Source organism: Ursus americanus, chromosome 6 (assembly GCF_024610735.1).
Source record: "Ursus americanus isolate L20-20 chromosome 6, mUrsAme1.1.p, whole genome shotgun sequence".
In the NCBI taxonomy this organism is placed as follows: domain Eukaryota; kingdom Metazoa; phylum Chordata; class Mammalia; order Carnivora; family Ursidae; genus Ursus; species Ursus americanus.
Window position 1 is genome coordinate 39127298 of NC_142132.1, and position 12834 is coordinate 39140131.

The 12834-nt window shown below is 49.8% G+C and overlaps 1 protein-coding gene across 1 annotated transcript in view; it reads right to left on the reverse strand.

The window, feature by feature from the left end:
* Positions 1-12834, reverse strand: part of CHAT (choline O-acetyltransferase) — a 43605-nt gene that overhangs the window by 25950 nt on the left and 4821 nt on the right. The window contains exons 5-6 of the mRNA XM_045809977.2: positions 10987-11167; positions 8825-9002 (exon numbers count right to left, since the gene is read on the reverse strand). Of these exons, the coding sequence (XP_045665933.1) occupies positions 8825-9002; positions 10987-11167 (359 nt within the window). The remainder of the gene's footprint in view (positions 1-8824; positions 9003-10986; positions 11168-12834) is intronic.

A 12834-nucleotide genomic window follows, 5' to 3' on the forward strand; every position in this document is an offset into this window, starting at 1 on the left:
AACCCATCTATACAATTTCTTCCAGATAATGTAAGACGAAAGAACACTTCCCAATTCATTTTATGAATCAAGTGTTACCCTTATACCAAAACAAGATGAAAACAGTACAAAGAAGAAAAAAAGCCACAACACCCAACCAACTACAGACCAATAATCCTCATGAATAGAGATACAAAAATATTGAACAATATATAAGCAAATAGAATTAAGCAACATACAAAAAGATTACATACAGAAGTGGGGCTTATTACAGGAATTCAAGGCTGAAAGAAAGAAAGAAAAGAAAGAAAAGAAAAGAAAAGAAAAGAAAAGAAAAGAAAGAAAGGAAGAAAGAAAGAAAGAAAGAAAAGAAAGAAAAGGAGAGAAAGAAAAAAAGCCTGGCTATAAATCCCCATACCTTATAAAAAAATTTAATTCAAAATGAATCATAAACTTGAATGTACCAATGTAATATCAACTTTTAGAAAATATATCAGAGAAAATCTTTAGGATCTAAGGCTAGGCAAAGAATTCTTAGACTTGACACCAAATGCACGATCCAGTAATGGAAAAAATAGACAAATTGGACTTCATCAAAACTGGAAACAATTGTTCAGTGAAACACCATGTTAAGATGAAACCGTAAGTTACAGATTGGGAGAAAATATAGAACCACAGAGCCAAGAAAGGGCTACTAAAGAATATATAAACAGCTCTCAGAATTCATAGTAAAAACAAACAAACAAACAAAAAAAAAAACCCAAACCCAAACCATCTAATTAGAAAATGAGCAAAAGACAGGAAATGACATTTCACAAAAGAGGATATAAAGATGGCAAATTAGCATATGAAAAGATACTCAACATCATTAGTCACTAGATAAATGTAAATTAAAGCTATAATAAGATATCACTACACACCAATTAGAAAGGCTAAAGTAAAAGATAGTGACAACACAAATGCTGACCAGGATGCGGAGAAACTGGATCGCTCAGACACTGCTGATGGGAATGTAAAGGGGTACAGCCAATCTGGAAAACAGTTTAGGAGTTTCTTTAAAAGCTAAACATGCAGATATCAATTTTATTCCTGGAATTTTTCCTAAAATGAGAACTTACGATCACACACAAACATATATATATATAATGTTCATAGTAGCTTTATTTGTAATAGCCAAGAAGTAGGACCACTCAGGTGTCCATCAATGGATGAATGATATCACCCATTGTGATCCATCCATAGAAGGAATAAATAAAAAAGAATGAACTATTGACATGTGGGACAATGTGGATGAATCTCCAGAGAATTGTGTCAAGTGAAAAAAGAAAAAAGCCAGTCTCAGAAGGTTACTACTGTATGATTCCATTTATGTAACATTCTTAAAGCAATAACATTATAGAAACGAAGACAGATTCCTGGTTGCCAGGGGTTAGGGCGGGATAGGGTTGGAAGGGTGTAGCTATAAAAGGCAACAGGAGGGATCCTTGCAGGGATGGGAACGTTCTGTATCCTGATCGGATCAGTGTCAATATTGCTGTGATACTGGACTAGAGTTTTATAAGAGGTTAGCACTCGGAGGAAAAGGGTCCAGGTGAGATTATTTCTTGTAAGTGCACGTGCATCTACAATTATCCCCAAAATAAGTTTAATAATTAAAAAAAAAAACCTTCAAGAACCAAGCATTGCTCTTTCTTCTGGGTTTGAAACACCCTGCCCACAAAGGCAGATTTAAAGAGCTATCATACTTCTAGAATTAGGGGAGGGGTAGTGAGTGGAGAAGGGCAGGAGATTAAAAAAAAAACCTCCCACTCACTTTGTACCCCAAATATCATAACATGGAGAGAGAGGGCCACTGGGGAGAAATGAAAGAGAAGAGTGTGCACGCTCAGAGCACGGGGCATGTGGGGCGCCCAGGGGGATAAAGGAGCAGCTCAGAGTGAATAAGGGCTAGGGTTCCAAGGCGAGGAGTACAGGCCATTCAGTCTGAGGCCACGGGTCACCGTCACTGATGGGACAGACACTCAACAGGTGCCCATTTGCAGTTCACCAGATTTTTCCAGATAGGTTGCGTGCCTCGGACAAACCATCCCCACAGTATTTCCCCAAATCTAATTAAGACTAATCATTTAGCGAACAGCCTCTGTGCGCCAGGCACCAGACCACCTGCTTTGCGGCCCCTCCGCACCCCCTCGGTCCTAGCCACAGGGCAGGGCCGCCACCTCCAGGTCCTAGCCTCGGAGGCCAGCTCCAGGGCGCAGCAAGGAGGGCCGGGTCAAGCCCAGGTCTCAAGGCCACGAGCCTCTCCCTGTCTGGATGCCCTCAAACACAGGAGTCTTCAGGCTTCCACTCCGGGAGGGAGACAATGGCCCCAGGAAAGCCTCCCACCCTCCCAGCCCCGAGGGAAGAAAAGAGCATTCAGCCTCGGGAGCCCGGGAGGTATTTCTGGGCCAATTAAATCAGAGAGGCTGTTATTGCTAATGTGTAATTGGTTTTAAAATCAGCAGACTTGCCTATCTCTGGATGACAATACTTAAGTAGCAAAATGCCCATCCTGAGCGGTTCTTGTAAACCATGACCGAGGCCTTCTCCAGACGCAGCCGCCTTCTGTCAGTTCCCTCCTTGAAAGCAGTGGCTCAGCTCTAATTGGTTGCTGGGGATAAATATTTACGGTGCTGTGTAAACAGAAGCATCTGCCCGAAGTCTGCTTGCAGGATTTCCACGCAGCACCCAGGAAAGCCAGCGGGCTCCAGGGTGGGGGCGGGCTCTCTGAGCTGGCTATCCTTTTCCTACAAATTGACAAGCACTGTAGTCTTCCAGACTCAGGGCCGAATAGCTAATTAAATTTCCAGACCAGGATAACAGTGTTGGTCCTCCTGGGTTCAGGAAGGCCACAGCTTCGAGGCTCTAGGAGGGCGGTCCTGCGAGGTTATGAGCGCCCTTCCTGAGGCCTCCATTCCCACCCTGCCTGCCAGGCCCTGAGGATCTGAGGCTCGGGAGACAGATGCCCTGATTCTACCGCTGACCACCTCTAAGGCCAAAGACCAGCTCAACCTGTTGCAGACACAGGCTCCTATGTTCTGTGGGGATGAAATCCCCACCTCACAGGCTATACTGAAGATTCAAAGCAACAAGGGACAGAAAGGACCCAGGATAAGGCCCGCATCACGGGGGACCTCTATGCCCAGAAGCTGCTGATATCTGCTTAAGTTGGTCCCAACCTGGACTGCAAGTGAAGGTGCTTTAAAAATACAGTTTCTTGGCCTCATTCCTGTCCCACTGGAAAATCCCTGGGACCCCAGACTCTTTATTTTAAGGGGCTCTCTAGATGATTCCAATGTTGTCAGCCAGCCCCCATCACACCCGCCGCAACACACCTGGGCTTAGCCTCATATTGTGCTTGGCACAGGAAGCCCTCCTAAGCTATGACAGGCACAGGGGTGAGGTCCCCAAATTCCCTCAGGACTCCTGTTAGGGACTCCTTTGGTTTTATCCTGTCCACTCTTGTCCTAACAATTCTGCTTATTCTGATCTCCCCAGGCTTCTGGGGGGACAGTGATGGTCCTGCCAAGTTTCTTGGCCCTTGGACCCCCAAGAGTCTCTTCTGTGTTGGCTGTGGATGGTTAGGCTGTGGATAGAGATGACGATACCCTCACTTGTCCCGCACCACATTCTCAGAGAGTTCTATGTGAGCAGTGCTGTGTGAGGGGCTAGGGGGTGTGGGGACACTGGGTGCAGAGGGGGAGCCTGGGCTTTATGGCAGACAGCTGGCTCCACTGTTCTCTGGGCTCCACCCTCTCAATGTCACAGCAGAGGGTCAGGCTGGGGAGCCTGTGGGCTGACAGAGGGAGCTGTTTTGGTTGGGGAGCAGAGTGAAGGATCAGAGACTGTCTCTCAAGGAGAGAGGGTTGATAAAATCAATTGTCCCGCCGGTTCTCAGCGGACCCTATGAGAATTCAGATTTTGTCTGAGCTCAGGTGCCTCGGTCCAGACCTCCCCAAGACAACAGGAGCTCAGCTTGGTCGAAGCCTCCTGCTGGACAACACGTGCATGGGCCAGTCAGACCCCTACCCCAGGCCCTACAACCACACCTGGAACCAGCAGAATACCGTCCCAGATGCTGAGGATTTGGGAGCACTGTTTGCAATGGTGACCACCATCCGTGGGTCTCTGGCTGGCACTCCCATGCTCTGCTGCTCCAGTGTCCCCTGCATGGACTCATCCCTCACCTCTCACCTTTCCCCCTTCCCGAACCCTTCATGACGTCTGAGTCGTGATGGCAGGTCCCCTTGCACTGTTAATCTCTTCTGAGAGTGTTCTGTTCACTTTCTGCCTCAACAGGAGAGTGGCCCCCCCTGAGGGACACACTTCCTGCGCCCTCTCCAGGAGACTATTTTCCTTCACACTCATGCACCCCAGGGCCAGGTAGGGTAGGTGGTATTCTCCCTGTTCCTGCACCTGCGCGGCTCCTCCCTGCTTTCCCCTGGGAGCCGCAGCTATTAGACTTCTACCTTCCCACCCCCACCGTCATTGTCCCCCTGTTGCTGCATTCCCCTGCTGTCCTCACAACTCCCCATCATGCAGATCTGGGCCCCCGGTTTGCCGTCTTTCTCCCCATTACCACTGTAGCCATCATTCCTGCAGCCTCAACGTCTGCGTGGAAGACCCAGCCCATAGGCACGCTCCTCTCTCAGACCCTCGATCTCCCACCTTTGACAGTCCAACCTCAGCCTCCACTCCCACAGTCGTCACTACCAGAACTCATCACTACCAGGAACTGACCCCCTTGGAAGTCTCAGATTCAAGCCTCCCATAGTCTGAGCACACTCCTGACTGTCTGATTCACGCACTCTGTTATCTCTGCTCTGCAACACGCTTCATCTCATTGACTCCTCAGAACCATCAACCCCACTACCTATTTCTCCTATCCATCGTCCACCTCCCTCTTTCACTTCCCTCCTGTCATGGGCTGAATTGTGTCCTCTCAAAGTCCCCAAGTTGAAGTCCTAACCCCCCCAATTCCTCAGAATAGGACTGTACTCGGAGACGGGGTCTTTATTGAGGTAATTAAAGTAAAATGAGGTCCTAACCCAACATAACTGGTGTCCTTGTAAGAAGAGATTAGGACACACGCATGCACAGATGGGAGACCATGGGAAGACACAGGGAGAAGACGGCCATCTACAAGCCAGGCAGAGAGGCCCCAGAAGAAACCAACTGTGTGCACGCCTCGATCTCAGACTTCTAGCCTTCAGAACTGTGAGACAATACATTTCTGCTGTTTAAGCCACTCAGTCTGTGGCACTTTGTTATGGCGGCCCAAGCAGACTACTACACCTCCTCACTCACTTCAGATTCCAACGTTATAACCATTCCCTTGCCATGCCTTCCCCCTCTCGCCCTCAGTTATATTCTCCAACCCAAGGCTAAACCTGGTGACCCGCCTTCTCTTTGCCTGAACCTGAGGCAAAAAATGGCAAAACAATGCTAATTAATTTCTCCTAAAATGTATGGCCCCCAAACCCTTAAATATAAGCTCAACAGAGTCCATAAATCTCGTCACGTGTTCCAAGAGGCTATTTCATGTGTTCTCTTTTGTATTTAGAATCCCACTTCCACCTCTCAGCTCATGCCCATGGATCTGCTGATCTGAGACCAGAAGCCACTAGTCAGGACCCTCCTCACGTTCCCACCACCACGACTGAAGGCCCAGGTTTCAGTTTTCCCTGTACCAACCAAAGGCCTCTTATTCTCTGGGTTCCATTTCCTTTTGCCTTTGCAAGAATCCCATGCCTCCATTCGTCTCCGCTGTCTTCACTAATAATTTCTCTCATTGGAGTACTTCCAAATACTTGTCTGCATACAACCACGCTCTTGCCACTCCTACTAAACACACTTCCCTTGACTCCCATCTTCTCCCAGCAACTGCCCCATTTTTCTGCTCTTTTAATACCAAAATACCTGAAAAGAGTCATCCACGCTTAACTGATTCTACTCATTGACAGTCTCATCAACAATTTCTTCCTGCTGTTGGATCGCACCCATTAGCATACAACCATTCATTCTTCCTACTCCCCAGTCTGATCTTGGTGAAGGTCACCGATGACTTAGGGTGGCCAAGCTCTGAGTCTCCTCTCTGCCCAGTTCTTCCTTGAGCTCTCAGCAGCATTCCAAGTGGTTGGCCGCTTCCTCTTTCCCTTTGGATCTTCATGAATCATCTCCTGGTTTGCTCTTGACTTCACAGGCTGCTCTTTCTCAATCCCCTTTGCATCTTTCTCTACCTGACCTCCGAAGTCCCCTTCTGCTGTTTCTAGATGATCTCACCCAGGTCCATGACTTTAAATATCACTTCTGTGCCGATGGCTCTCAAATTTATGTCTCCATACTGACCTCTCTCTTGAGCTCCAGACACATAGATCTAATTTGACATCTCCACTGAGATGACTCAAGGCATCTCAAACCTGACATACTTAGAAAGGACTTCATCCTGCAGCCACTTCACCAGCCTGGTTCCCGTCACAGTGAATGCTACCACGATCCAGGTTGCTTGAATAAAAAAATCTAGGGATCTTTCTCACTTTTCTTTTCTCCCTTGTCACCTCTCCTTTGCAATCTACCTGGACCCCGCCCATGTCTTTCATCTTTATTCTCCACTGTAGTCCAAGTTGCTGTGATTTTTCACATCTATACTGAAATCCTTTCCGAAAGGGGTTTCCCTTCTGTGGTCAGGGGCTGTTCCGGGGAGGAGGGCTCTGTGAAAGATTGGTTTCCTGCTGTGTAGATGACACAGTCAGTGCCACCCAGAATAATCAGATCTCTGAAGGGAAGGCGCGTGGGCCCCTCCTCTCTGTCACGCTTCCCTCAGAAACAGCACTTCCATTCAGAAAGCCAGATCAAGTGCCATTAACAAATTAATTCCGATTAGCACAGCCCAAGCACTTAAACCTCAAGGCAATCCCTGTCAGTCCTGCAGGGAAAGAGCTTGGCCTGCTAATAAAGTGGAAACTGTATTGCGAGCAGAGGCGATTGTCTGATGCCTGTCTCTGTCCCTGGAGGGGAGAGGAGTGGGATTTGATTACACCCTGGTCTCCTGAGGGAATTAACTCACTTTCCAATGATAAGTTATTCATTCCGCTACTTGGTGGTTAGGTCGGTGAGGGCAGGGTTAGCTCTCACACCTTCCCGTGGCCTGTGTAGCCCCTGATTCAGGACTGAACATTCCGCAGGTGCCCCATGACTGAATGAAAAAATAATTAACTGGTAGGTAGGCTGTAAGTCTGGGGCCTACTATCATGAGTAACCCTCTGTTCTTTTATTTAACAAATACTGCTAGGGCCCCACTGTGTTTGGCAGATTAAAAAGTTAATCCAAACAGATAAGGCCCCTACTCTCCTAGAATTTAGAGACTAGGAAAGGGAGGCAGATAATCGGCATGCATAAACAAATGAGAAGCTGGCTTCAGAGAGTGACAAATGCCGTTAGTATAAGACAACAGAACAAGGTGACAGAGTGTGCTGAGTGGGGGATGTTCTAGGGGGCCTGAGGCAGTGACACCTGAGCTGAGCTCTGGATGGTGCCAGGAGCCAGTTAATCCTGGGGAGAAAACTTTCTAGGGAGAGGGACCAGAAAATGCAAGTGCGTGTTGCCAGAAAACCAGGCCCCACCACCTTTTCATTCTCTCAATACATGCAGCATGGCCATTTTTGCCTGCTGGTTTCTCTCCGTGTGGAACCAGGCAGGGCAGGCGTGTCCCTGCTGGCCAGCTGGCTTTCCCCACAGACTGCCTGCCTGCCTGGACGCTATCCCTACCTCCTGCCCTTCTTGCTCATGTCTCAGAGTTTTGCACAATTCCCACCTCTTCCAATGAAGCTTTTCAAAAACCTCCCAAATGGAAGGGCTCCTTCCTCTTGCTGAAGTCCTGGACCGCTGGTTTGGTACCTGCTGTCTCTACCGCTTTACATGGCTGGATGCTGCATTTCTGTGTATTAAATCTGTCCTCGCCCCATGCCTTCCCTTCCCCTGTCCACTGGGCTGCTCAGGGACAATGGCTTCATCCTCTCTGCCTCTTACACTTGCCAGGCCTAGCCCAGCTCCTCAGGTGACAGACACTCAGGGAGTCTGAATGGACACCTGGCCGAATGAGAGCCCAGGACGCAGATGGAAGTCCATGGAAGCCTTGCCTCTTACCCTGGAATCTCTAATGTAGGCAAGAAAGGAAAACACTCCATCCAACTCCTGGGAATAGGACTGGCTTTGGATTTGAAAATGAGTTTCCAGAAGGATGATTTAAAAATTTTAAGACTATTACCAGCTTTCTTGTGGGAATGCTTAGAAACTTTCATAAGAGCAGCGGCCAGACAGAAGGATAGGTCAGCCTGAAGATGAAAAGCTCTAGGACCGAGAAATCACGTGAAGGGGGCAGTGACCCACCCTCCCAGAGCTGGGCTCTATCCCATATCTCCATGTGACAGCTCTCCCAAGGACTCAGACCACTCAAGTGGGTACCATCCCTGCCCACCACTAAAGCACAACTGCTTAATTGTAGCCAGCCTTCCCCCAGCTCAAAACCTTCCCTCCCTCAATATTCCCAGATATCCCAGGATTGCAGTGCTCGTCAGCCTCATCCAGGAAGCTAGAATATTGCCGGATGAAATATGAAAGTACAAAAGTTGCTGTCGGCTTCCAGGTGCCTCAGCCGACTTGCTGTCGGGGCCGGAGTTGGAGGGAGGCCTGAGCTCCCCATGCTATGGCAAATGGGGATGAGGCATGGTGCCGACCCTGGAGGAAGGAAAGCCAATGGGCATGAGGATGAGATGAGCGTGGAGACGCGCTGGGCACTGCTGCTAACCTTTCACGAGGACTGTCCTGGCCTCAGCCCACTCGCTCCTCCCTTCTGACGTCAGCAGGCCGATTGGAGGCAAGCGTTCATCCTCGTTGGAAGCCATTTTGACTATCTTTCTCAACTGAGTGAACAGATCCCCCTCACTGAGACGGCGGAAATTAATGACAACATCCAAGACAAAGAACTGTGGGGGAAACAGGTCAAACACGTCACTCATGGCAGCCCGCCCAAGGCGAAGAGCCTTCACTGAGACTTCCCATGTGAGCACAGAGCGGGGATACTCAGGCCCAGGGATCTGAACGTATGTGATGGCTCTGAACAGTCACAAGTTGGGGACCTACCCGATGCTGTCAACTGTGCTGGACTCCAAGCTTCCCCAAATCAAAGAAGGCCAGATTAAACTTAGCTAAAATAAAACTTGCTTCTCTGGTTTCACTTCTTGTGATACAACTGCTATTGGAGGCCGGTGTCTGTGCAAACTGAAAATGTGCAGACCTTATGATTCAGCAATTAGTCTTCTAAATGCACACTTTAGCCCAAGGCTTGGAGAAACATATGCTCTCGTGCCCAGAAGATATGTGAAGGCGTGTGCATAGAAGCCGTATTTGTAATAGCAACACGGTAGAGAGAGCTCAGTGTTTTCCAGTCGGGGAACAGCTACGTTAAATGTACTGTATTCGTCTAATGCACATCGACCCCCGTAGTTAATAGGAACGAACTCGCTCTAGATACGGCTACGGGGACAGATCTCAAACACAATGTGAGTGGAGAAAAAAAGGCAAGTCAGCAAATAGCATGCAGAGGAAGATTAAAATGGAAAACAACATGCAAAATGCTCTGTCCCTGTGTGTGCACATATACATGGGTACGTGCGTGTGTTCGACGTGAGGCCTGTGAGCTATCATTTGGTAGCTTTGAAGCTAGAGTCTTGGGCTTCGTGAAAGGTCTTATTCCTAGCCCCAAGTCAAGATCCCCTTCTGCTGGTTGATACGAGTCCCTGGTCTCATGCTCTGAGCAGCATTCCCATGGCCTGGTCCAGAGCAGGAGCCCTGACAGCATTTCGGGAATGGATGAATACTGCAGCATGTGGGGGCTGGGAAATGCTGAGTTCGACTTTGTAATCAAGATGGAGAAAAGTTCTTGTTTGTGGCCAGACTGTCAGGTGGGCTTCTGGTGGGAACGGCCCACCTAGGATGGCAGACTTTCACTGAGGTCCTATCTTAGACGGCAAATGTCAGGTGAACTCAAGAAGAAAACAGTGTAGCACAAATGGCAGGGGAATTTCTAGAAGCTGTCAAACTTGGGTTTTGCAAAAAAAACAAAAAACAAAACAAAACAAAAAACCCAAAAAAGCAACCCCAAAAAAAACTAACACCACCAAACAAAAACCCCACCAAATCCCAAAAACCAAACCAAAACCAAAACAAAGAAAAAAAAGCCCCAAGACAGCTCTTTGTCAGATGAAATAATTAGGAGGGGGCTCACTATATAGCCTAGTGTGGGCACGGGTAAGGGGTCAGGAGCCCTCACACTCAGCCTGTCCCCTGGGTCCCCATGGGCCCCTGTAGGCTCCCGGAAGCCAGCGTGAAGTCCTGAGCTGCAGGAGGTAGGGTGTGAGCAGGGGGCACTGGCCAGGCCTGCGGGGCCTTCTCAGCCTTGGGCAGGCCACTCAGCTCGTCCGAGGCCTCATGTCCTCTTCGGTCAGATGGGGATTCCGAGCCCCTCTGCAAGTCACTAGAATCAGGTGGGATGAACGCATGTAAGTGCCGAGCCTACGGCCTGGACATGGGGATTCGGACAGTCCGTCTGTCCAGCTGTCCCTCCGTCTGTGTGTGCAGGAAGGCCGCCACCTGGGTGATTCATGAGGGGCTACTGAGGCCATGCTGCATCTCATGATTGGCCCACCGTCCACCCGGAGCAGCTGACCTGGCTGGTCAGGGCCAAAATGGGAGCGCACGGAAGTTATTCTCAATTGACGACTCCCCTCGTTCTTAAAACCCAACTCACGGGAGAGCAATGGTCCTGACAAGCAGTCGAGAGACCTCGCTGTGTCCTAGCTCACCGCGTGCCTCCGGAGGAGACCGAACATCCTCGGTGAAATAGGAACAGACACGTACTCACGCGCCCTGCCCAAGCCGGAGAGGCTGCAGGGGAGAGGGGCCACTTACCTGGTTGCAGCAGGCCACGATGACGTGCTCTGGCTCGGGCATGACACTGCTCTTCTGCGCCACCAGGGTGTCCTGGGTGTGGCCGGGGAGCCGGTAGGAGGAGAAGAGCCCATAGTACTGCTTCATACAGAGCGGCTGCCCCGACAGCTGGCCCTTGGCACAGTCGGTAGGGATGGAGTGGCTGGAGAGCGGGGAGGGAGGCAAGGGATCGGAATTGGTTCCACTTGACTGGAAAACCCAGAATTGCATTAGGATGGCTGTCAAAGAGCTGGATTCCCCACTCTTTGAAGTAGTGAAGTGCCCTATTTCCGTGGCCCATGGAGGGACCCTCGGGGATTTCTCAAGCCTCTGATAGTCTCCCTCACCTCTGCCTTGGGCACTACCCATACAGAATTTGTGTTTTAGCCCTCGTGCCATCGCTTGTGCGATCTTTGTTTGGCATGCATTCACCCCACTACTGTGCTCAACGAATGTGTCCAGAAAACTCCTTCCACCTTCCAAGAGCCTATCCTTCCATCACCTCTTCCAGAAGCCTTCTCTGGGTTCAAGGCACAAAGTTCTCCTTCTCCTGTGGTCTCAGCACATCTTGTGTCCCTCTTTACTCTCTCCCTTGCCTTCTCCTCTGCCACTTTCTCCCCCTCCTCCTCCCCTCCTCCCTCTATCTCTCTCCTTCCGTCCTCCATCCCGCTCTCCCCTCTCCTTCTTTCTCTGTCTCCCCTTCCCTCAATCTTTACTTCCTTCCTCCCTCGCTCCTCCACTTCCTTCCCCTCCTCCTCTTTCTTCTCTCTCCTTCTCTTTCCTTTTTCCTTCATCCATCCCTCTCTCCCTCTCCTCCTCCTCCTCTCTCTGTCTCTCCACCCTCCCTCCTTCCCTCCTCCCTTTCACTGAGCTCTCCTCTGTGCCAGGCACCTTTCTGGGATCCGGGGTTATAGTGGCAAACAGAACATAAGTGTCCTGTTCTAATGGGGCCCAGGTGGTGGGATGTGTACGTGCAGCATAGACAAGCAACAAGCTGATACCTGGGAGGGTTTCGGGTGGTAAGACAGGGTGACAGGGACCAGCCGTGTGAGCTGAGCCCTGAGGGTAAGAGGCAGCCCTGAGATTAGTTGGGGCAGAGGGAGGGTAGGGTGTCCCGCGGCCCTACTTCTCAAGGTGTGGGTGCCCCACTGAACTGTGGGAATCAGAGGGAGCTCTCAGAAAATTTTATGGCACTTTGACAGCAGAATTTTATGTCTGTCCAGTCTAAAATAAAAATAAAATACGTGGTTGTGTCTTTTTTACCTTGGTACCATTTTTCTGTGAATTCATTTTTGTAGTGTTTGACATTTTATAAAATTAAAAAATACGTTGGTCCTTCACCACAGATCATTTGAGGAACACCTGTCCAAGCTGGAGAGGAAACGAGTGAGGTTGAAGCCAGCTACACTGGCTCAGTGTGGGGAGACCATTCCCCTCGGCTGGCAGCTAGCAAGGCTGAACCCACCATCACCTCGCTCCCATGACTCCTTCTCTGTCTTCTCGGGCATTTCTTAAATTCCTGATGCACATAACAGTGTGTGTGCGTGGGGGGGGGGTGCATTTTAAAGAGCTCAAGGAAGGACAGTGCTCACCCTAGGAAAAGGACCCATTAATGGTCGGGGCAGCTGGGGTAAAAGTTATCCTGATGCTGGAGGAGTTGGGCCGGGGGGTGGGGGGGCTGGGGGGTCGGGGGTGGTAGCCCACCTGCTCTCTGACAGAAGCCGGGAGCACAGAGCTGAAAAAAGACAAGGTCTCTGCCCTCTGGAATCTCCTTGGCTAGTGTGGCAGGGAGACAGATGCCTCAACAGGCTGTGCCAAATCAGGGCACTC